General features: G+C 42.6%; 1 protein-coding gene across 2 annotated transcripts in view; it reads right to left on the bottom strand.

The window, feature by feature from the left end:
• Window positions 1-23,451, bottom strand: part of LOC106587084 (tetraspanin-4) — a 109,596-nt gene extending 86,145 nt beyond the window's left edge. Inside the window, exons 1-2 of one of the 2 annotated variants that reach the window (XM_014175024.3) lie at window positions 23,257-23,451; window positions 2,879-2,958 (exon numbers count right to left, since the gene is read on the bottom strand). In XM_014175024.3, the coding sequence (XP_014030499.1) occupies window positions 2,879-2,941 (63 nt within the window). In that variant the 5' untranslated portion in view covers window positions 2,942-2,958; window positions 23,257-23,451. The remainder of the gene's footprint in view (window positions 1-2,878; window positions 2,959-23,256) is intronic. The other variant, XM_045708307.2, reaches the window with a different exon arrangement.
• Window positions 23,452-26,541: the final 3,090 nt, after the last annotated feature.

The raw sequence follows: 26,541 nt of genomic DNA, 5'->3' as shown, positions 1-26,541 counted from the left end.
TGTCTGTACTGTGAGACGCCTAAGACAGTGCTACAGGGAGACAGGACGGATAGCTGCAGTGGCAGACCACGTGTAACAACACCTGCACAGGATCGGTACACCCGAACATCACACCTGCGGGACAGGTACAGGATGGCAACAACAACTGCCCGAGTTATACCAGGAACACATAATCCCTCCATCGGTGCTCAGACTGTCTGCAATAGGCTGAGAAAGGCTGGAATGAGGGCTTGTAGGCCTGTTGTAAGGCAGGTCCTCACCAGACATCAATGGCAACAATGTCGCCTATGGGCACAAACCCACCATCGCTGGACCAGACAGAACTGTCAAAAAGTGCTCTTCACTGACGAGTTGCGGTTTTGTCTCACCAGGGGTGATGGTCGGATTCACGTTTATCGTCGAAGGAATGAGCGTTACACCGAGGCCTGTACTCTGGAGCGGGATCGATTTGGAGGTGGAGGGTCCGTCATGGTCTGGGGCGGTGTGTCACAGCATCATCGGACTGAACTCGTCATTGCAGGCAATCTCAATGCTGTGCGTTACAGGGAAGACATCCTCTTCCCTCATGTGGTACCCTTCCTGCAGGCTCATCCTGACATGACCCTCCAGCATGAAAATGCCACCAGCCATACTGCTCGTTCTGTGCGTGATTTCCTGCAAGACAGGAATGTCAGTGTTCTGCCATGGCCAGCGAAGAGCCCGGATCTCAATCCCATTGAGCACATCTGGGACCTGTTGGATCGGAGGGTGAGGGCTAGGGCCATTCCCCCCAGAAATGTCCGGGAACTTGCAGGTGCCTTGGTGGAAGAGTGGGGTAACATCTCACAGCAAGAACTGGCAAATCTGGTGCAGTCCATGAGAAGGAGATGCACTGCAATACTTAATGCAGCTGGTGGCCACACCAGATACTGACTTACTTTTGATTTTGACCCCCCCCCCCTTTGTTCAGGGACACATTATTCAATTTCTGTTAGTCACATGTCTGTGGAACTTGTTCAGTTTATGTTTGTTGTTGAATCTTGTTATGTTCATACAAATATTTACACATGTTAAGTTTGCTGAAAATAAACACAGTTGACAGTGAGAGGACATAAATTTTTTTGCTGAGTTTATAATAAATCATGTAGCAGATATAGGATAAGTGAGTTTTCTGTAGCCTACAGGCTGGACATAAAATCTATGACAATGTAAGATGGACACTTTTTACATGCGGGTTTCTCCAATCAAATAGCCAAACCTAAATGACACCCAATCAAATAAAGATTGCGCTGTCATGTTAGCAAACAACATTTCCCAAAAACAGGACAGGTCAAAGTAAAATGGTCAATACGGAATGGACAATCACAAGTGCTGTCCAGGAGTTTCATCCCATTGTCATGATCAGTGGTTTCAAGTTTGTATCTGTACATTTTTGACAAGCTGATCATAGCTTAAATAGCCAAATTGGTTAGTTACAGGAATCCGGACTAAAAAAAGCCAAATGCAACGGTCTGTTTAACAAAATGGTGGGCCTACCACATGGATAGGCATCTGTGAAGGCTCCTCAGAGGAGGAAGGGGAGGACCATCCTCTTCAGTCAATTTCAGAAAATAAATGGGCCTACAACATAAAATATAACAGGCTAAGGGATGATTAGCTGTATTGATGATGGCACAATATGTTTACATTTAGGTAATTTAGCAGATGTTCTTATGCAGGGCAACTAACAGGAGCAGATCAAATTAAGTGCCATGCTCATGGGGTGCGTGGCTAGACAGAGGATACACCAAACATCCCTGTCATTTAGCTCCAGACTTTTAAACGGGCAACTATTTCCAATTGAAGAGCTCTGCCTGTTTCATCTTATTAGAAGCATAAATATCTTAACGCTGTCTGAAGAGGTAAAAAGCATACCCCATGACAAGACCTCTCTCACATGTAAGTGATCATTTTGTTTGCAAGGATGTATTGCCCGTGACACCCCCCCCCACACACACACACACACACACACACACACACACACACACACACACACACACACACACACACACACACACACACACACACACACACACACACACACACACACACACACACACACACACACACACCTGCTAATGACAAATACATTGACCCCTCTCTGGCAGCAGGTAATAGCTGATTAAAAAAAGGGTCTGGAGGTCACTGGCTCCCAGGAAGGAGTGGGCCTTCGCAGTGATTGCTTTCCAATGTACAAGACCTCATTTTATTACAAAAGAGGACAGGCGCGTTCAATTAGTCAAAGGGGACCATAGAATCAGGACGCTGTAGAGAACCAAATTCCCAGAGCATGCAGAGAAAAGGATAAAGGAAGGTCATGAAGGGTGAGTATAGATAGACATCTGTGAATTTAAAGCTTAACGGTCACGTTTGACAAGCCGTGCAGGCGTCAAAAGAGTGGTGAGGGGACAGATACTATCGCATTGAGACTGACACAATCAAACAGACACAGTCAAGAGCCCCCAAGTGTAAAAAGATAGGATTGTGTAGTTGACGGACCGAATTGACAGCAGCCACTTTTGCAAAAGAGTAAGATGGATGTGATAATGATAATGAATTAAGAGTGTGACTATTTCAATAAAGTGATAGCCGCGATACAAACAGGTTTGCGCATGCATAGGCTGAACACAAACAGGCAGAAATATACCCACATAGAAATACAGAAACTAAACTTAATGAATCACACCCACATAATCACTCATATAAACACCCAGACACAGACAGACAGACAGACAGAGACAGACAGACAGAGACAGACAGACAGAGACAGACAGACACTGGACTCACCAAGACTTGCCACATCTCAAACACCCCCACCACACACACACACACACTCCAAATACCAAAAAGCTGGACTCACCCAGAAGAGGAGGTTGAAGAAGACCATACCGTAGCGTAGGCTCCTCATGCAGCCCTCAGCCATCCTGCAGCGCCGCAGCTCTAGGAGGAAGATGAAGGAGAGGTCCAGGTAAAACACCACATACTTCTTCCCCTGCGAGGTGGGGTAGCGGCCTTTAGCCGCCTGCGGACCCGGCGCCGTGTGGAAGCCGAATGCAAAGGGCGGACGTTTATACTCGTACTCGCCACTGTAGCTGTGGAAGCCCGAGGTGAAGGGTGGCGTCTCGGGCTTGCTGTCCAGTGAGGGACTGCGCCGGTACGGCGTCTCGTCCGTGCTCGAGCGCCTCATGGACCAACCAGAGGTGAGACGCTAGCAACAGCCAAAGTTTTATTTCAACACCCCCAAGAGCCTCAAAAGTCACTTAAAACCTAAACAGACACAAAGTCCAAATAACGTGTCCTCAGGTGACAAATGTGCATAGTTGTGGTGCCAGTAATGTGGAAGAGCAACTGTTCCAAATAGTTTCTAAGCAAACCAGCCTACAGTGTTTTCACCACAGAAACTGAAGTGTGATTAGGCATGTAGTCCAACTGTGCCCCTGCAGTGATAGACCAGCTAAGATTAAAACACATCACCTCAAATTCGTCTGTGGACGATATCTTGTCATCTGTGGTTATTCAGATTGCCTTCATTCGTAATCCTACACCTGTATATTCCCGTTTTAATGTTTGCTTAATCCTACAACACCTGTATATTCCAGTTTCCCTTTGCTTAATCCTACAACACCTGTTCGTTATATGTTCCTTTCCTGAATCCCACAACTACACTTGTCTATCACTTGAAAATATAAGCTCTAGTTTTTCCAATTCCTGCTAATCTCAGGTGAATCCGACACACATAATTGCAAGAGCGCTTGGCACTTCCCGAACTGCTCTAATGTGGTCGGTTGGCTGAGTGATACGTCACACCTGGTGCCATTAGAAATTCCTGAGCAGGTGCGCTCTGGCAGAGAAAACAGACACTGTTGACAACAACAACAGTGTTTTAGCCAATCAGTCTCTTTTACACCAGAACCACTTCTCCATTAAGACCGCACGCTAGTACTACATCCAGTTGGAATTGATTCTGAATGTTCACCAGTGTCCATTGTCTTGGCTCCACTTTCCCTCACATTCAGAAAAGTTAAAAGGAGAGAAGATGTGCAGACCAAGAGACAACACTGAGGTGAATGCGTGGGGATGAGTGAAAGGAAAAGATACGTGAGAAAAGGATAGGTAACTGAAATGAGGAGAGCATTCTTTGGTTTCCTTTAGATGAGCGCTCTACCACTTTCCTTGCCTGGTTTTCCTATTCGTCCTGGTTCGTTCTCTCTCTTCTCTAACTCCCCCTTTCTGCTTTTCCTCTGTTCCCCTTCCCGCAGCTGCTGTTTCGCAGGTCTACCTGCTACTTGCCTCACTCCCTCGCTCCTTCTTCACCTCTGTCTCCCTCCCTTTCTGTCAATCAGTTCCACAGTCCAGCCAGTAGAGCATTGCATTCAGGCAAGGTTCCCTCTCCTCCTCTTCTCTCCCTCCCTTCTGTGCACCCTTTTGTTTGTTTTCTCCTCTTCCTCTAGATGGGTAACTAGAGTAAAGTATCTGCCAGGGTCATTTCCAGAAGAAGAGAGAGAGACACCTTCCTTGGATGAGGGAAGAAAAAAAAGACTGCAGTGTTATAGCAACCGTCCAGCTCCCTCTCGCTCGCCCTTCCACGCTCCCTCTCTCTCTTTCTCTCGCTTACTGTCTCTCATTCACTCACACTATTTCAGCACTCCCCCCTCTACTCCTTGGTAACTGTCCTCAAATCCTGACAGTGAGATGGGTTGGAGCAGTCATTCACAGCCTATAGCCACACCCTACTACAGAGCTGAGCCAATCCGCTTCCTGCGTCCCATCCTCCCTCGCACCACACACTGTTCCTCCCTCTCCCTCGCTCTCTCTCTCTGACACACACAAACACGTGAGCATCAACCCCACACAAAAGAGGACCTGGTTAACATACCAGAAAGATGCTAGTGCTCCCTCTCCCTATCTCTCCATTTCATTCCACATTCTAAGGTTGTTCTCTCACTCAAACCTACGCTCTATAGACGCTTGACTACAGTCATGTTTTCTACCTCTATCCCCCCGACAGGAACAAACATACCCACACAGTGCAGCTACAATCCCATGCTGCAAGAAACTCTCCCTAGATATGCTTATGCTATAAACAAAATAACACGCTCCACAACTCTGTGACCATCTGGTTCAAAACAATGCATGGTGATGAAGTCTTCCAAGCCAACATGCAATTTCTTTTGAATAACAAAAAAGGTCAATTATGATTGAACTTATATTTTTCCCCTCGCCAAGATGCCAGTAGCAGAATATTGAACTTTCAGTTTGTTCTTAGATGCATGTACATGTTAGGCTTATGGGTAACTCAATGCCTTGCAGTCTATCATTGTTTATTGCTTGCTAATGATGTTTGGTAATTGTGTGGATCATCGAAAAAATAGCATTTGTATTGATATTAAATACTATACTGTATAATATACCTATTCAAAATCCTTTTCCATATACCTCACATATTGCTGACCATACAACATAAGGAATGTAGCACAGTTCCCTGTAGATATGCGTATCAGTCCATCAGGCTTACAGCCTAATCTCTCTTCTACAGGCTTAGAGAACCATGCCTGGTAGCCCCATCTTAAAGATAAAACCAGCAATGATAAACTACATTATGACAATTTAATGATGAATTAAAATAGGAGTGGAGGCTGGTCCAGGTAGGAAGGAGAAAACGGACCTCTTGTAAATTTGGGAAAAATACATCAAACATATTCAGACAACAATATGGATCATTTAATGTAAATACTATACACATACAATGTCCTACTTCCCATAAGAATAAATCATTCACGGTCTCTATAACCTTGTTGTTGTATGCTTGCCTTTATTTCAGACCCACAGAGAATGAATGAGTACCAGCCTATTATACATGTGGCTTAGTCGGCCAGTTGGCGCTTTTACAGTTTACAGAGAAACCCTGAGGCTCAGCAGGTTGTGAAATGCACTATACGTACGAAGCCACCTTCAATAAACAGACAAAGTGACCAGGAAATACAATAGTCTTAAAGTAGGGGAGAAGACTGTGAGGCTACATTCTAATGTAGTCATCATAGGCTAGCAGACCACCTACATCCAAGACAAGGACTCTTTAATAGAGGAGGAGTAGTCTATACCACTGGGACGTGACATTAATATTTTGTCAAGTGAACTAATGATAATGGTTGTGGAGTGACATCAATACTTTCATGCTGAGGACCAGTCAATAGCATGCTAGATCAATGTCAATGATCAACGCTTGAATATTGAGAGCAGGACTGTCTCAATAGGATGTAGATCAGTGGTCCCAAACTGTGGGTCAGAGACCCAATGTTGGATCATGACTGGAGTACAGGTTGGTTGGAGGATAAAAAAATATATGACTATGTAGTTAATTCCTTCAAATTGGCCAAAATATGACCTTAAATGTCTACATTTTCAAGCAAAGATTCATTTATTTTACTACATTTTCTATTTCCATTGCCTGGGTTTTTCAGCTGCACAAAAAAAATGAAAAAATGTATTGGGTTTTATTTTGGAAGGAGGCAGGGGAAAATGTGGACTTTCCACACAGAGGGGATCAGTACAATTACCAGATACTAAACACTATGCAAACCCAGTAAAAGAAACCAAGAGAAAAACAACGGTATGCCCCTCTGAAGAGCAACGGTAGATTACCTCTCCAAGTGTGAAACGACAAAGGAAATGGAACTTTAATAATTCATCAAATCTACCGCAAAGCCTCCACACACACAGCCTCCATATAATTCATTTCTATTTGATTTGCAGTCATACCGGGCAGTGTGTATCTAAACACAGTTCCACACAGTCCACACTTATATCCACACTGGGTGGCATTCAATCAAACTCACACTGCAGGAAACCCTGTACTGTCCTAAATGGATTTTACAAACATGGATCCAGCACCCAACTTTTTTTAAAGAGTAATTTGTAAGTGAGCACATTGTCTATTTTCGCATCTTAATTACAGCTATAGTGATACAAACATCAAAACAGAACATCGGTCTCAGCCCTAAATAAACTATAGTGATATGTAAGAGGGCACCTGCTGTCCATCCATGACAATTCTCAGCCCGGGGACAGTGTCAAGAGATGCCAGCCTGATGCTGATCTCGTCACACCTAACAGCCCCTGTGAAAACCTCTTCACCCGCCATAATCACAATGTATGCATATCTGTCCGATCTCTCAGTGATGTTATGAGCCTAATCCATCTTCACTAACATATCAGATTTCTCCTGTTATAGGATAATAATATTCTCCACTCGAGAGTCGAGGAATGCTTTCTTTACGCATCAGCACATGCAGATTACGAACATGATTGAGAATGAGTGCGTTTGTAATGAATGGGTGTTGAGACAGGGGAAAAGGTGTATGTGATACTGACACAGACACAAAACTGGGGTTAGGGGAGGTGTTGGCTGATGGCAAGTCTAATCCCGCAGCCATTGTCTCCCGAGGAATTAGATGAGATTGGAGGGGAAAATCCCCTTAAAAGGACAGGGTGTAAGGATTACAGGACATAATCCATCTATCACACATACACACACTCATAGATCCCCCCCCCCCCCCCCACACACACACACAGGATTTAAGAAAAAATTGACAATGTTTGTATGACCCCCTTCCAAGCAGGCCCATTTTTAACACATTCCTGTGACAAGTGGTGGTAGTGGTATGCAGATGTGGATGGGCGTTTATTTGAATAAATTCATTGAATATACACCATCAAAAATACATCTATTATTAATTTGTTTTGGTAGGTCCTAAGAAACACTATAAGACAAATAAAATGTATTTTTAAAACGACACATATTTTGTAGTAAGAATACAGAATAAAATAAATCATATTTTTCCCACACAACTTGTGTCACGGGAAGGTGAAAAAAAGTTATATTTTTGAAACAGCCCAAACCCATGCTTTTTTCAAATCCATGTTTCATCTCTTTCTTACCCACTTTGTCAGGATGCAGACGTAGGGTCTTACGTTGTGCGTATCTTCATCATGATACTGATAGAAAATAATAGCAATCCTATTTTCAAGGGCATGCGAGTCTCGTGTTAATATTTCACAACCTCCGCGGGCTTGTGTAGTTGCATACATGCGATCGAGCAAAATAAAAGGCGTACATTAGATTTAGGCAACATTATTGCATGCTGAATGATTCTCATCAGTGATAGATGGGCAAACGAATAAATGAGCTATACAACCCCCACTTATTTGGGCAGCCAGAAACCAATTAACCAAATAGCCTATACAGACAGAGATTCAGTGAAACAAAATCACATTGATTGAAACAAGTCAATGACGTCTCAGGCTTTTGGGCAAACGTAGACCTAGGCTACTAAGCGACTGCAAGTGAAGAGCAACATAATCCACTTGTTAAACTACATAACATGCTGGCAAAATATTCAAATAGATGAGCCAACTAGACAAGATGATCGTGAGCAGCACTCACCTCAATTTAGATAACATTTCCCCAGCCTGTTTGTTGCCTAACCAATACGAAAACGGAGATTCAGTGAAAAACTACATCTCACATTTATCAAGAGGAGTCAAAGGAGTCAATCAAAACGGTGCTGAAATTATAATCTAGTTGGCCACACGCAGGTATGGCTTCAAATGTATTACAATGATTGGATGACTTCGGGAGTTTCAATAGCAACAATTTGATACATTTACATTACATTTACATTTAAGTCATTTAGCAGACGCTCTTATCCAGAGCGACTTACAAATTGGTGCATTCACCTTATGATATCCAGTGGAACAACCACTTTACAATAGTGCATCTAAATCTTTTAAGGGGGGGGGGGGGGGGGGGGGTTAGAAGGATTACTTTATCCTATCCTAGGTATTCCTTAAAGAGGTGGGGTTTCAGGTGTCTCCGGAAGGTGGTGATTGACTCCGCTGTCCTGGCGTCGTGAGGGAGCTTGTTCCACCATTGGGGTGCCAGAGCAGCGAACAGTTTTGACTGGGCTGAGCGGGAACTGTGCTTCCTCAAGAGGTAGGGGGGCCAGCAGGCCAGAGGTGGATGAACGCAGTGCCCTTGTTTGGGTGTAGGGCCTGATCAGAGCCTGAAGGTATGGAGGTGCCGTTCCCTTCACAGCTCCGTAGGCAATCACCATGGTCTTGTAGCGGATGCGAGCTTCAACTGGAAGCCAGTGGAGAGAGCGGAGGAGCGGGGTGACGTGAGAGAACTTCGGAAGGTTGAACACCAGACGGGCTGCGGCGTTCTGGATGAGTTGTAGGGGTTTAATGGCACAGGCAGGGAGCCCAGCCAACAGCGAGTTGCAGTAATCCAGACGGGAGATGACAAGTGCCTGGATTAGGACCTGCGCCGCTTCCTGTGTGAGGCAGGGTCGTACTCTGCGAATGTTGTAGAGCATGAACCTACAGGATCGGGTCACCGCCTTGATGTTAGTGGAGAACGACAGGGTGTTGTCCAGGATCACGCCAAGGTTCTTAGCACTCTGGGAGGAGGACACAAGGGAGTTGTCAACCGTGATGGCGAGATCATGGAACGGGCAGTCCTTCCCCGGGAGGAAGAGCAGCTCCGTCTTGCCGAGGTTCAGCTTGAGGTGGTGATCCGTCATCCACACTGATATGTCTGACAGACATGCAGAGATGCGAAACGCCGCCTGGTTATCAGAAGGGGGAAAGGAGAAGATTAATTGTGTGTCGTCTGCATAGCAATGATAGGAGAGACCATGTGAGGATATGACAGAGCCAAGTGACTTAGTGTATAGCGAGAATAGGAGAGGGCCTAGAACAGAGCCCTGGGGGACACCAGTGGTGAGAGCGAATGGTGCGGAGACAGATTCTCGCCACGCCACCTGGTAGGAGCGACCTGTCAGGTAGGATGCAATCCAAGCGTGGGCCGCGCCGGAGATGCCCAACTCGGAGAGGGTGGAGAGGAGGATCTGATGGTTCACAGTATCAAAGGCAGCAGATAGGTCTAGAAGGATGAGAGCAGAGGAGAGAGAGTTAGCTTTAGCAGTGCGGAGAGCCTCCGTGACACAGAGAAGAGCAGTCTCAGTTGAATGCCCAGTCTTGAAACCTGACTGATTAGGATCAAGAAGGTCATTCTGAGAGAGATAGCAGGAGATCTGGCCAAGGACGGCACGTTCAAGAGTTTTGGAGAGAAAAGAAAGAAGGGATACTGGTCTGTAGTTGTTGACATCGGAGGGATCGAGTGTAGGTTTTTTCAGAAGGGGTGCAACTCTCGCTCTCTTGAAGACGGAAGGGATGTAGCCAGCGGTCAAGGATGAGTTGATGAGCGAGGTGAGGAAGGGGAGAAGGTCTCCGGAAATGGTCTGGAGAAGAGAGGAGGGGATAGGGTCAAGTGGGCAGGTTGATGGGCGGCCGGCCGTCACAAGACGCGAGATTTCATCTGGAGAGAGAGGGGAGAAAGAGGTCAAAGCACAGGGTAGGGCAGTGTGAGCAGGACCAGCGGTGTCGTTTGACTTAGCAAACGAGGATCGGATATCGTCAACCTTCTTTTCAAAATGGTTGACGAAGTCATCCGCAGAGAGGGAGGAGGGGGGGAGGGGGAGGAGGATTCAGGAGGGAGGAGAAGGTAGTAAAGAGCTTCCTAGGGTTAGAGGCAGATGCTTGGAATTTAGAGTGGTAGAAAGTGGCTTTAGCAGCAGAGACAGAAGAGGAGAATGTAGAGAGGAGGGAGTGAAAGGATGCCAGGTCCGCAGGAAGGCGAGTTATCCTCCATTTCCGCTCGGCTGCCCGGAGCCCTGTTCTGTGAGCTCGTAGTGAGTCGTCGAGCCACGGAGCAGGAGGGGAGGAATAATAATACATGATGATACATGCCTTCAATTGAAATAGCCTACTTTATTCCAATATTTTCGTCATTCAGTGATATTTATTCCCACAGTAATTCTTTATGGGTCCATCCAGTTGTGGTTAAAACATTTCATGCTTAGTGGTAGGGTATGCGAAAAAGAGTGACATGCCTGGCAAAGTTTAGAACTGGCAGGAGGATGGTTAATTTGTGCTGCCTAGCAACCATCAAGAGTTTAAGAGCGTAGTGCGTGCCTCAGCATTAAACTACGTTTCATACTAAAGTCAGCATGCCTTGATTCGGCTGGCGCCTAGCCTAACGACTGTGCTCGCATACTCCCTTAAAATACCTTTGCTTGAAAAACGAGAGAAAAAGCAGCAATAGTTCTGTTTGTCTATCTTGAGACACCGTAGCCAAAATAGTCAGTATTCATCTAAAATAACTCAAGAAATCTGTCATTCATTTTTACGTTTTGGCCGAGGAGATTTTTGTCGCGCAATTGTACATCCAACTAAAATGTTTGGTGAATAATCCCTACTGTTGACCAATCACCGACGAATGGGCATAGATTTGGGCTACCGACTTCAGTTTGCCTCGAGAAAACATTGTGTGCGCACGAACAGCCGGAAAACCCTTGCCGAAGACCAAAACAATCATAAAATGTATTCATAATATATGCACAAACTGTTCCGGATGGGAAGTATGCCTTAAGCCATAGGCAGAAGTTTACTTAAATGATTACTAGATCATTAGGTGGAAATTAAAGTTTTGGCTTTGATACAGGTGTTGTATTAGTCTATAAATAAATCTGCCAAAATTCGTAATCTCTCCCATGTCTTATTCGACTAGTAGTTGTTCTGAAATGTTTATTGCTTGCCTATATATGACTCCCTCCTCTATGTTTAATATAACACACATAATTATTAATTTTGGTTGCCTAGCCTGACGGGAAGTTTGTTCTATAGACAGTATTTGACTGATGTGTGCCACAGAAAGTATTTGACTAGTGACAAAATTAAGGATATTAGAAGGGGGGGGGGGGTTCGGCAAGGCCATTTTCTTGCCTGCCGAAAATTTCCACTCCATTCTATCTTGGGGCTGCAAGGCCTGTGTAACAGTAGAGCTGCTGTCCCTCTCCTCGCCCCAACCTGGGCTTGAACCAGGGACCCTCTGCACACATCAACAACTGACATCCCACGAAGCATCGATATCCATCACGCCACAAAAGCCGCAGAGCAAGTGGAACAACTACTTCAGGTCTCGGAGCGAGTGACGTAACCCGATTGAAACGCTATTAGCGCGCACCACCGCTAACTAACTAGCCATTTCACATCGGTTACACCTGGCACACTTCAGAATCATTTTTGGTAGCTCAAACTCAGGTTAACCAGTAGTGTGTGCCACAGAAAGTATTTGACTCTAGCCACAAAATTAAGGAAATTAGAAGGGGGAGGAGAATTTCGGAACCCCCGCCTTCTAATTTCCTTAATTTTGTCACTAGTCAAATACTTTCTATGGCACACTTCAGTCAAATACTTTCTATAGAACAAACTTCACGTCAAGATAGGCAACATAAATTAATAATGAATGTATGTGTGTTATATTAAACAGAGGGAGTAAAATGTAGGCAAGCAATAAACATTTCAGAACAACTACTAGTCAATAAGATATGGGAGAGATGACGAATTTTGGCAAAGAGATTTATTTATAGACTAATACACTTAAAACAAATAGCCAAACCGAAAACTTCAGACATTACTAGTGCCTGCCCCGCGATCAAAGGACACATAAAAAAAATGCTTTCTGCTACTAAAATGAAATGTAGGCTAAACTGACAACGGAGTGAAGAGCAGAAATCTCAACTAGCAAGCAAGTCGCAGCAATGAAGAATTGAGTGCGTGCGCGTTCACGCGAAGGGGAGATTTTCGGCACAACACCTGCAATACCTGTCAGTTATAAGGAAAAAGCGGAAAAAATTGGCGGTACGGTAAAGTTGGCGGAAAAAACGTTGTAGTATGAAAGGGATAGTACACACATGCAGCAAGCAAATTCACAACGTACCTAGAACACATCTAAGCATGCACACAGCCCCACACGCACGCACACACACACACACCCCTACACAAGCCACTGGGCTCACTTACTGTACATCATGGCGTTAACACAGTATAGCGGGTGAATAACGGTGATGGGATTGCATTCGCAGTATGAGTAATCTCGTCACTAAATTTCTCAGACAGGTGGCTATGCGTTGGCGAGCTCCAGGAAACTTGATTAAGAGGGAAAGTGACAGAGCGGTAAAAGAGAGCGGTAAATGCGGATAAATACGGAGTATTGGGGGCACATGTCAGGTCAGCGGACAGGTGTGTGTGTGTGTACCGTGCATATCAGTCACGTGCGTGACTTCGTCTTTGATTATAACCAAAGCAGTTTATTTTCCAAGGAGCACTCATTACCCTCCCCACGTTAGATTGCACTAGATAGTTCAGCAGACTTAACACTGTCTCATATTTCTCTCGAATTCACTGGTAATGGTTTCCCGGTTCCCAAGGGTATCGAAGAATGAGAACCAATATGCTGTTGTTTGATTACGGTAGCTACTGGCTTGAAGCAAGCCTTTCTTGTAACACACAGTGTTGCTTCTGAGCTATGGCCAAACAATATGACCAATGGCATAGGGCTACACTCGTAGAATATACGAGAACTCATTTTGGTTATCTTGGTTCCTCTGTGGAAAGGGTTCTACTATACATGAAACCCAAAAGGGTTCTACCTAGAACCTAAAAGGGTTCTTCTATGGGGACAGCCAAATAACTCTTTTAGGTTGTAGATAGCCCGAAGTTTGATTGGGGCTATCTACAGCTGCAGGTGAAGCTCATCTGTGGTAAAGCTGGCCTCATCATAGTCAGTGCAAGCTTAGAGACATTGCACATACACAGTTTAAACTGTTAAGTGAGAAATGCAGAGTTCCTCTGAGGTTTACATTTACATTTACATTTAAGTCATTTAGCAGACGCTCTTATCCAGAGCGACTTACAAAATGGTGCATTCACCTTATGATATCCAGTAGAACAACCACTTTACAATAGTGCATCTAAATCTTTTAAGGGGGGTTCTCACCATATATAGAATTAATAATCATACAAATATAATTACTAATTCTATTTCTATGGTTCACATCCCCGCTGTGGGAACATAAGAGTTCTGGTGCCATAACCGGGAAATCGTGTTTACTAGTTGAAACACACTGGCTGGTAAGTAATTCATGTTTGAAAATAAATAAATTACATGATAGTCCTCTGCATATGCTCCCCCACACTTCCTAACAGACTGACTGGTCGAAACACACATTTGTTTCGCAGTAGGGGGTCTGATAGAAACCAGCCCTAATTATATTCACTTCAGTTAGCGAGTGATGTTAAATCAATGTGGAAACCGATTGGATTTGAAAAAAGGGAATTTCATATTTTTTTCACCCAACTTTTTACCTAAATCCAATAACATAGTGAAATGTTTTGTTGATTTCACGTTGAATTCACATTAGTTGACAACTCAACCATATGTAAATCAAAACTAGACGTTGAACTGACGTCTGTGCCCATTGGATTGAATGTTTATTTAATGTACTAAAATGTCATTAAACCAACACCGAAGTTGTTTGCTTAGTAGCAAAGAAATTGAACCTGGTTAACAGTGGCGGTATATATTCTTAAGAAGTCTTTCAAGTACATAAGCCTGTGAACACCTAATTACCCAAATCATAATTACTGTTAGTGGAGGACTGTTTGCATGGAGAGAGAGGATGCTAATTAGTAGACCTACACATAACTGTAGGATAACTACTAAAATAATAATATAATAATAGGATAACAGTAAAATAGAGAGATAAGCAGTCCAACAGATTGTGGGCCACTCCTCTACACATCTTTTCCAACAAACGTATATTACCATTTCAGTCATGTTGTCTTTACTCGTAAAACATTTTTTTACACGCATGACTATGTCGCTTTGGATAAAAGAATCTGCTAAATGGTATATATTATTATTATATAAAAAAAATAACGATTCAGTTTGAAATAATACAAAAAAGTGGTGAGTCCAACATTTATCTTACCTCTTTGCACGGCAAGTCTATAGCTTGTGAGATAACTAATATCTTTACAACCTGAGTTGCATTAAGGTACAAGCTGTCCAACATGACTCCAAACCAAAGATGTTAAACAGTAGTCCTACACAACAGTGGTGGCTGGGAGAGGTGGGGAGGCTGGACACCTTATTTAATCGGCAGAAAATTTGCTACAACAGAATGTTGATAGTCATATCCTGTTGGGGCTACAGGTTAGCAATGAACCCCGAGACGGGATTGCTAACAAGGCTGGAAATTCAAAACATCAAAAATCTAATAATTTCAATTTCTCAAACAATCAACTATTTTACACAATTTAAAAGATAAACATCTCCTTAATCTAACCACATTGTTCGATTTTCAAAGAGGCTTTACGGCAAAAGCATAAAGTTAGATTATGTTAGGACAGTACATAGCCACAAAAGTACAAACATCCAGTTTCAATTCAAGGTCAGGCGTCACCAAAAGCAGAAACCAGCTAAAATTATGCACCAACCTTTGACAATCTCCATCAGATGACACTCCTAGGACATTATGTTATACAATACATGCATTTTTTGTTCCATCAAGTTCATATTTATATCCAAAAACAGCATTTTACAGTAGCGTGAAATTCAGATTTTTTTCTTCTCTGAAATGCTTCCGGTGAACATAACAAAATTACTATTCGAAAACATTGGTAAATTATAATATTGTCATTCAAAGAATAATATATTATCATCTCGTAATTGCTACCGAATGGCCAGATCTCAAAATAACTTTACTGGGAAATCACATTTTGCAATAAACGGGGTGCTATGCTAAGAACAATAAGCTATGCTATACAGTTAGCATCATCTAATATCGATAATAACATTGTAAATATCCCCTTACCTTTGATTATCTCCATCAGAAGGCACTGCCAGAAATCCCAGGTCCAGAACAAATGTGGTTTCTTTTGACAAAGTTCATAATTTATGTCCAAATAACACCAAGTAGTTAGCGTTCATTATGCTCCCACAAAACGTGGTGGGGGGGGTGTAAAATCACGCCGAAAAGCTAAAAAAACCTAGTAAATAATCTATTTACGTTCGTTCAAACATGTCAAACGTTGTTTAGCATTAATCTTTTGGTCCATTTTTAACGTTAAACATCAGTAATATTTTCACACAACCTATCCTATGTCTAGATAAACAATTATGACAAACTCACGCTTCTCAGATTTATGCGCAGGCGCAAAAAAATGAAGTGACGACATGTCAACTTCCCAGCATTCTAATTTGCTCTCTGTTTATCATAGACGCTTCAAAAACTTTATAAAGATCGTTGACATCTAGTGGAAGCCGTAGGAGTTGCGAAATGAATCCTTTCTCACTATGGTATCTATAAAACAATGACACTAAATAGTACAGTCACAAAATTCACATTTTTTTTAATCTATTTTTCACAGGTTTTTGCCTGCAATATGAGTTTTGTTATACTTACAGACACCATTCAAACTGTTTTAGAAAATTCAGAGTGTTTTCTATCCGAATGTGTTAATAATATGCATATCCTAGCTTCTGAGTTGGTGTAGGAGGCAGTTAAAAATGGGCACATGTTTTTTTCAAAATTTCTCAATACTGCCCCCTAGCCCCAACAGGATATGTAAGAATGATGAGAAACCTACAGAGGGCATTTTTACTGTATGCTGGATTTAGGTTTCCCAATTAACTTATTTGTCTCAGGTTGGTCCATTTTTTTAATTTTTCTATCTGACTTGCTAATGTTCTGGTGACTGGTGAACAGAAATAGCAGGAAAGAAAACTGGAGCAAAAATGAAAGTAGGTGAGAAAAGGGGAGTGTTAAGTAGAACACCTATTTATGTTTGGGGAATGAGATAAGAGGGTAATTGGGGGATGAGGGAACCAACTCTAGTAGTTGACGTAATGATAAAAGGGTAAAACACTAAATAACTACCAAACACACACAATCCCTCAGTCTAGTCCATTCACACACGCTAACATGATGTTTCTTTCCAATATTTGGATGAGTTGAGACACTTTCGTTTGACTATCTTTCCCACTGGTGGTCAATTTAAACACTGCATGTTCACAGAAATGTTACACTATATCCCAACAGTGTCAAACCTGCTGATGCAGTAAGTCCTTTGTGGCCTCAATCAGCTTTTAAATCAAAATAGTCATAACCCCACTGTCACCCAGGGAGTAGACAATGTCAGTGTGAACACAAAATATGTGTCTGTTTCATAAATAACATCCCCTGCCTCCCTCTCACAGCATAGTAACGCTTGACAGCTGGCATGGCATTATCCCTAACTGCATCTTCACGCTCTCCAAAGACACCAGGAAGTGTAATTCAACTGCACAAATACAATGAGTCAGCCAACTACTGCAGGTTAACAATATTGAATCAGGCTAAGGTATTAAATGTTCGGAAAACAATTGGGAACACATACTGTATAACACATAGCAGAGAGAGAGACAGGTAGACAGAGACAGGTAGAGCGAGAGAAAGGTAGACAGAGAGAGTCAGAGTACGAGAGAGAACAGAGAGGAATGAGAGATGTGCCCTGGGACTTCACTTCAGCTTTGATCAGGCTCACTCTTTTTTCAAAAACAGAGGGAATACTTGATCTAGGAAAATCTATGACTGTGTTAACTGTGTCGCAAACTTTCCCAGAATGTATTTTTGAAATAAAGCAGAGATAGGGGAGGCTTCAGGATTGGACAACACATTCTTTCCGATTTCTGACAGATTTGTTGCCATGGCAACTAAACCCGGCTGAGCAAGTAAAACAGCACCTTGTGAACTTCTCAATGAGAGAGCGAGTCACTGTGGACTGTGGCGTGGCAGACCATGCATGCTAATGATATAATGGAGGACCTTGTTAGGGGTGAAGCTAATAGAAGCAAATACATTTACATTTTACATAAGTTTCCATTTGGTTGATTGATTTGCTGCTTTAGTGTGCTAATTTGTTCAACCATGGATCTCTATTTACCTCTCTGAAGACAGCAAATCACCATCTAGCAACTTCGCAAGACGAAACACCAATCCATGACGGGTGATCTGCATGTAGCCTACATGGAGTCCTGTGTGGCTCATTTGGAAAAGCATGGCTGAGTTATGATTGTGGGTTTGATTCCCACTGGGGCCACCCATATGAAAATGTACTGTAGACACACACTACTATAAGTAATTTGGATAAAAGTGTCTTGTAATTGGCATATATTTAATTTGCAAAAATGTCTAAAAACATGTTTTCACTTTGTCATTATGGGGTTTTGTGTGTAAATAGATGAGAAAAAATCTATTTAATCAATTTTGAATTCAGGTTGTAACAACAAAATATTGAAAAATTATCACATTTACATCAGTATTCAGACCCTTTACTCAGTACTTTGTTGAAGCACCTTTGGCAGCGTTTACTGCCTCGAGTCTTCTTGGGTATGACGCTACAAGCTTGGTACACCTGTATTTGGGGAGTTTCTCCCATTCTTCTCTGCAGATCCTCTCAAGCTCTGTTAGGTTGGATGGGGAGCATTGCTCCCCACTTAATTTAACAGAGCTTCAGAAAATCTGCAAGGACAAATTGAAGAAAATCCCCAAATCCAGATGTGCAAAGCTGATTCAGACATACCCAAAATGACTCAAAGCTGTAATCGCCTAAATGGTGCTTCTACAAAAAACTAATTGGCTGCGCCCCTGCCCAGTCATGTGAAATCCATAGATTAGGGCCTAATTTATTTATTTAAATTGTCTGGTTTCCTTCTATGAACTGTAACTCAGTAAAATCTTTGAAATTGTTGCATGTCGCGTTTATATTTTTGTTCAGTATAACTAACTAAGTGTGACAGACACTGGGAGCTAATTGAGGATATAATTACATAAAACACCCTGAACTGAAATGGATATTTGTTCAATGACGAAGTGTCATATTAGCTGCACTGTGACATTTCAGCGGCATTTATAATATTTGCGAACTGGAGGAGAGCAGCGGGGAGGATGAGGTGAACAGCAGAGTGGAAAATGAGTCTTTAAAAAGGACTGATTTACATTAAATAAATAGATAATGCAGCAACCATGTCTAAAATACAGCACTATGCGGCCTGCTGACTATCAAGAGCAGGTTCTTCAACAAAGTGGTGGTGGATTGTGCTGACATGCATGAGGTCCCTGGTTCAAGTCCAGCTCCTGGCTCTATCCCTCAAATTCACAAAAGTGTGTTAGGCTTTTTCAGTGTTATAATACTTAATGTCATGTACTAAAGTGCCTTTTCTGCACTAAAGGCACTATACAACATAGCATAAGACCATTATCACAGTATACACAATCAAACCGATCAGATATACAAGAAAGCTCCTCAGTCAGCTAATTACACGTTCACGTTTGACAGAGTTTTACCACAGGAGTATTGAGTTGTGGACTGAATGATGCCTCCATCTTTACAAGCACTCAATCTCACTACTATGCCAGATTACAGGGTATCAAGATTAGCTCTTGATACCTGGTCACTCTCCAGAGGTCGAAATAGCCCCATGTAAACCATCAAAATATTAATGGGACTTCTATTGCAGTGTACTTGTCTTTAGGGAAGTCCCCACAGAATGATTGACAAGCAACCATTCATTCATGACAGTCTGGACAACAGAGTTTGAAATGCAGTAAAGAGTAAATCAATGTAGTCTCACTGAAATACAAAATAAATATAAATGGGGAGAGAAATTGAAAAAGAGAGAGAGAGAGTGAAAGAAGAGAGACTGAACAAGAGACAGATGTTATTGTTGCCCAAATGTTAATTGTTGTGTAAAGGGTGTGTGGTGAGACTGAGAGGGAGGAAGAGTGTGTGGTTGAGGCATTTGGTTTTTCACTCCATTTACTTAACTTCAGCACTCCCACACAATAGTAAACAAACAAAAGACACTTCAAAATAGGTCCAACTTGGCCTTGTTCACATCTGCATCTGATCTCACAACCAACCTGACAAGAGGCACAATGGTACATTTTGTGAAGTGTGTGTATACAGTACAGTGCCTGTCTAGCGCTAGTTGTACATTTCCCTCTCTCTCTCCCTTTATTTTTTAGAAGGCAGCACCTGTATGTACAAATCTTTCCTCCCACTTGTGCCTAAAAGGGCTTCTCTGTGCATTGTCCAGGAATACACACACACTCACTACACATGCTTTTACCACATAAACAAACGCTCAACATTCTTTAGCCTAGTGGTTAGAGCGTTGGCCCAGTAACCAAAAGGTTGCAAGTTCGAATCCCCAAGGTGTAACATCTGTCATTCTACCCTTGAGCAAGGCAGTTAACCCCCCACAACAACAGCTCCCTGGGCACCCAATGTGGAAGCCCCCAGCTCCTCTCCAATTCAGAGAGGTTGGGTTAAAAACAGAAGTCAAGTTTTGGTTGGACCTTGTGTGCAATTGACGATAAAAATAAATGTATTATTTATTATGACCTATTTCTCTTTCTCCCTCTTTTACACAAACACACACACCTACTATACAGATCTGGGTTGGCATGTCCACTCTCAGTGGAGCCAGTGTTTGTGATAATTATCCCGACCCGAATGTTGCCACACCTAGAGGGAGCCACAAGTCGCCCACAAAACTCTCAGGGAAAAAAACACCAGCTGCAGTAGTAAAACCAAAACACTCCCTCTGCCTTCTCCATCCCCCCTTTTTTATCGTTCCTTTTTAAACTCTTTTTCAAATACTTTTTAAACCCTTGGCCTTGTTAGTGAACACAACAGAAAAAACATGGCCAAATATCAAAGCCCAAACTTGGGGTATGCCTGTTCCATTTTTTCTCGGCTTGTGCAAGTCAATGTAAACAGTAGGCTACTGCCAACTGAGAAGTTAGTTCATCAGTTCATCCGGGTTGGCCTGTTGAGGTGTGGGCGCGCATATGGAGGAGGCTGTGTCTGTGCTCTCGCTATGTTTACTAAGCTCTGCATTGGCATAACACCAACACGTTCATGTACTGTAAGCATATTGCTGCAATATACAACAATAACAAGAATTATATCGATATGAATGATAAGTCACTTTGATGGTCCTCAGTTGGTTGGTCATGACATACAATGCATTCGGAAAGTATTCAGACCACTTGACTTTTCGGGGTGGCAGGTAGCCTAGTGGTTAGAACATTGGGCCAGTAACCAAAAGGTTGCAGGATCAAATCCCTGAGCTGACAAGGTAAAATTCTGTCATTCTGCCCCTGAACAAGGCAGTTAACCCACTGTTCCCTGGTAGGCCATCATTGTAAATAAGATTTTGTTCTTAACTGACTTGCCTAGTTAAATAAAGGTTATTAAAAAAAAATATTCAATCTACACACAATGTCAAAGCAAAAAAACGTTTTTTTTAAATTTATTTTTTTATTTTTTTTTTAATTACATTTTTGTACTTTGTTGAAGCACCTTTGGCAGCGATTACAGCCTTGAGTCTTCTTGGGTATGACGCTACAAGCTTGGTACACCTGTATTTTGGGAGTTTCTCCCATTCTTCTCTGCAGATCTTCTCAAGCTCTGTCAGGTTGGATGGGGAGCGTTGCTGCACAGCCATTTTCAGGTCTCTCCAGAGATGTTTGATCGGGTTCAAGTTCTGGCTGGGCCACTCAAGTACATTGTTGTGAAGCCACTCCTGCATTGTGTTGGCTGTGTGCTTAGGGTCGTTGTCCTGTTGGAAGGTGAACCTTTGCCTCAGTCTGAGGTCCTGAGCACTCTGGAGCAGGTTTTCATCAAGGATCTTTGTGTACTTTGCTCCGTTCATCTTTCCCTCAATTCTGCCTCGTCTCCCAATCCCTGCCGCTGAAAAACATCCCCACAGCATGATGCTGCCACCTCTATTCTTCACCGTAGGAATGGTGCCAGGTTTCCTCCAGACGTGACGCTTGGCAATCTTGGTTTCATCAGACCAGATAATCTTGTTTCTCATGGTCTGAGTCTTTAGGTGCCTTTTGGCAAACTCCAAGCAGGCTGTCATGTGCCTTTTACTGAGGAGTGACTTCCGTCTGGCAACTCTACCATAAAGGCCTGATTGGTGGAGTGCTGCAAAGATGGTTGTCCTTCTGGAAGGTTCTCCCATCTCCACAGAGGAACTCTGGAGCTTTGTCAGAGTGACCATTGGGTTCTTGGTAACCTCCCTGACCAAGGCCCTTCTCCCCCGAGAAGGGCCGTGGCTTTTGTGGTGCGATGGGTAACGATGCTTCGTGGGTGTCAGTTGTTGATGTGTGCAAGGGTCCCTGGTTCGAGCCGGGTTGGGGCGAAGAGAGGGACGGAACCTACACTGTTACACTGACATGCACTGTCAACTGTGAGACCTTATATAGACAGGTGTGTGCCATTCCAAATCATGTCCAATCAATTGAATTTACCACAGGTGAAATCCAATCAAGTTGTAGAAACATCTCAATGATGATCAATGGAAACAGAATGCACCTGAGCTCCATTTTAAGTTTCATAGCAAAGGGTCTGAATAATTACATAAATAAGGTATTTCTGTTTTTTATTTTTTATAAATTTGCTAAAATGTCTAAAAACCTGTGTTCACTTTATCATTATGGGGTATTGTGTGTAGATTGATGAGGGAAAAAACATTTAATTAATTTTAGAATAAGGCTGTAACGTAACAAAATGTGGAAAAAGTCAAGGGGTCTGAATACTTTCCGAATTCACTGTAGAGATGGAGGTTAACACATTTGTAATAGAAAACATCTTACATTCCTATACCAGCCTATAAGACCACATAAAGTATTCTTGTCCTATGATAAAATTGTACTGTAGGGCTGATCAGCCTGCCTTTATCTGTGGGTATGAGTTGGGCTGTCAGTGGGGCTCAACGTTCCTCTTCCAAAAGAAGGAAAGCCAATACAAGGGAGGGAACAGCTCCAGGAATGCTTGGAATTCTGAAATGTTATTCTCTAGGGAAAGTTTATTTCTGTCTTTTATCTGGAACCAGGGGAAAGTTTCTCTCTGACACCCTTTCTCCTTCCTCACTCCACAGGTACCCCCTGTATATAGCCTCATTTTTGTTATTTTGTGTTACTTTTTAAAAAAACTTTAGTTTCATAAAACTGCATTGTTGGTTAAGGGCTTGTAAGTAAGCATTTCATGGTTAGGTCTACACTCCATGACCATGTATTCAAAACTCTTCCCAAAAGGTATTAAAGTTGTAGTCATAATAATAAATAGTTATTCTGTGTGTGTGTCAGAAAATAGTTCTGGAAATAGACAATTAAAATAGTTTGCACAGCACATTAGCATCAATTAGTATGTTAGCTAGGTCTGTAATCTATAAATTGGCTGAAAATGGCAATATTGCCAGGGAAAATGTAGGCTTACCTCTATTTATATTTTCTCGTCAATAATGGTCCTCCCCGTAGAATACTCGGTGAGTTGGCTAACTTTGAAAGTTCACTCTTTCTCGCTCTCTCTATTTGTCTCTCTTGTGCCTGAGGTTCCCGTTTAAAAACTAGAACCACTTTCAAATATATCAGTAACGTTACTGCAGTAGCCCACACATTTGAATTCCCGTCGGGCGAACACGTTTCTGGAGCTCCGCAATGGTGATGACAGGCACATTTCAATCAGTTTACATGCGCTCCTTCTCTAGTACAGAAGGTGGCGGTAACACCATTTCTGTGTCCCTGTTTTATTCTTGTTCCCAAATACTTTATACACAAACAAAAATTCCAAAATTCTATACAAGAATTACACATATTTTTGATTGAATTTAACTATCTTATTAAAGCATTAATCCTAGTGAAAAACAATAAGAATACAATTTTCCTGAATCATTGTAATAAGATTTTTTTCTGAGTGATTACAATTGCACTAGAATTGTTTATTTTTTTATTATTTCATTGATATTTTTTGTATGTTTTAGTATTTTATTGTTAATACCTGCGTTCTGTTTTGAATGATGTAACAATGTAAATTGTTGACCTGTATTTTAAATTTAAAAAATATAAAAAATCATTTACTTCCGGTTTTCGGATTTAACCTCCAAAATAAAAGTCTGCTGTAAACGCTATGTTTGTGATACAGCATCCCGTTGTTCCTGCATTAACGCCCCACATCAAGCATCCATTGGTTCCTGCATGAACACACCATTGTCCTCCTTAAGCTTCGAACACACCGACACTGTCATTGCATTTTGGTACGCTAGAATTACATTCATTTCCAATGAAACGCTGCATTTGCCTTGCAGCGTTCCGTTGCAGAAGCAGTTGCAGTGCGTTCCGGTGTGGTGCATAAATTTGATTTATCGAATTTATGCGTCAAACTGTATGCGTAGACGGCTTGACAGAAATGGTAGCAGAAGGTGAATGTTGAAGCAAATAAAATTAAATACAATCACATACACATGGTTAGCAGATGTTATTGCGAGTGTAGCGAAATTTCCGACAGTGCAGCAATATCTAACAAGTAATATCTAACGATTCCACAACAAATACCTAATACACACAAATCTAAGTAAGGAATAGAATAATAATATATACATTTATGATGAGCAATGTCAGAGTGGCAAAGGCTAATACCCTGACTACACCACTCGCGTCGTGTGTGTGAGCGTTGCAAAATAAAATTAGAAATCTATATTATTCAATTATTACACCCACACTGCTCGCCTACGCCAACTAGCGAAGTCAGTTCTATTTGTAGCGCAAATCCCACTGCAAGTCCTGCCTCTCCCATCTGCTCATTGGTTTATAAAAGCAGATATCCACGTGCCATCTCCTCATTGGTTATACCCACATGGGTGATTGAAAGAGGAACTGTGTTGTCATCATCGTGGTAATTAGATGCCAATCACCATATAAGTTCAAAGAAGAAAAAGCCTGGAAGGGGGATAGATGGTTGACTGGTTTATGTGTGGATTAATTGTCAGAGTAGAGGACATTGTGCATTTCAGGTAAAATAACAACTCAATGTTTATATCCCAGGACAAATTAGCTAGCAACAGCAACCTCGCTAAATAGGACAAATTAGCTAGCAAGTGCAAGCTAGCTAGCTAAATTGCCATAAATGTTTAATGCTTTTCGACCTGTCCCCAAATTAATGTAATTGGTTTAGAGTTTGTTTTGATATTTTAACCAGCTTGTCGTGATTGTGTTTGGTTTGGGGGGACAAAATAAATGTATGCATGATGGCGCATGCGCGCAGCCAGTTTGGGTTCCATGTAAGATGCAATAGATAGAATACAGTATATACATATGAGATGAGTAATGCAAGATATGTAAATATTATTAAAGTGGCATTATTAAAGTGACTAGTGTTCAATTTATTAAAGTGGCCCAATGGTTACAAGTCTGTATGTAGGCAGCAGCCTCTCTGTGCTAGTGATGGCTGTTTAACAGTCTGATGGCCTTAAGATAGAAGCTGTTTTTCAGTCTCTCTGCTCATTCCTCATCCCAGCGTTGATGCACCTGTACTGACCTCGCCTTCTGGATGGTAGCTGGATAAACAGGCAATGGCTTGGGTGGTTGTTGTCCTTGATCATGTTTTTGGCCTTCCTGTGACATCGGGTGCTGTAAGTGTCCTGGAGGGCAGGTAGTTTGCCCCCGGTGATGCGTTGTGCAGACCGCACCACCCTCTGGAGAGCCCTGCAGTTCTGGGCGGTACAGTTACCGTACCAGGCGGGATACAGCCCGACAGGATGCTCTCAATTGTGCATCTGTAAAAGTTTGTGAGGGTTTTAGATGACTAGCCAAGTTTCTTCAGCCTCCTGAGGTTGAAGAGGCGCTGTTGCGCCTTTTTCACCACACTGTCTGTGTGGGTGGACCATTTCAGTTTGTCAGTGATGTGTACGCCGAGGAACTTTCCACCTTCTCCACTGCAGTCCATCGATGTGTATAGGGCGGTGCTCCCTCTGCTGTTTCCTGTAGTCCACGATCATCTCCTTTGTTTTGTTGGCATTGAGTGAGGTATTATTTTCCTGACACCACACTCCGAGAGCCCTCACCTCCTCCCTGTAGGCTGTCTCGTCGTTATTGGTAATCAAGCCTACTACTGTTGTGTCGTCTGCAAACTTGATGATTGAGTTGGAGGCGGGCATGGCCACGCAGTCATGGGTGAACAGGGAGTACAGGAGGGGGCTGAGCACGCACCCTTGTGGGGCCCCAGTGTTGAGGATCAGCGAAGTGTAGGGGTTGTTTCCTACATTCACCACCTGGGGGGTGGCCCGTCAGGAAGTCCAGGGCCCAATTGCACAGGGCGAGGTTGAGACACAGGGCCTCAAGCTTAATGATGAGCTTGGAGGGTACTATGGTGTTGAATGCTGAGCTATAGTCAATGAACAGCATTCTTATATAGGTATTCTTCTTGTCCAGATGGGATAGGGCAGTGTGCAGTGTGATGGCGATTGCATCGTCTGTGAACCTATTGGGGCGGTAAGCAAATTGAAGTGGGTCTAGGGTGACAGGTAAGGTGGAGGTGATATGAATGTTGACTAGTCTCTCAAAGCACTTCATGATGACAGAAGTGAGTGCTACGGGGCGATAGTCATTTAGTTCAGTTACCTTTGCATTATTGGGTACAGGAACAATGGTGGTCATCTTGGAGCATGTGGGGAGAGCAGACTGAGATAGGGAGAGATTGAATATGTCCGTAAACACATCAGCCAGC

Source organism: Salmo salar, chromosome 26 (genome assembly GCF_965601325.2).
Source record: "Salmo salar chromosome 26, fSalSal1, whole genome shotgun sequence".
NCBI classification, from domain to species: domain Eukaryota; kingdom Metazoa; phylum Chordata; class Actinopteri; order Salmoniformes; family Salmonidae; genus Salmo; species Salmo salar.
Note: the sequence above shows the minus strand (reverse complement) of the source record. Positions and strands in the feature narration are given on the sequence as shown.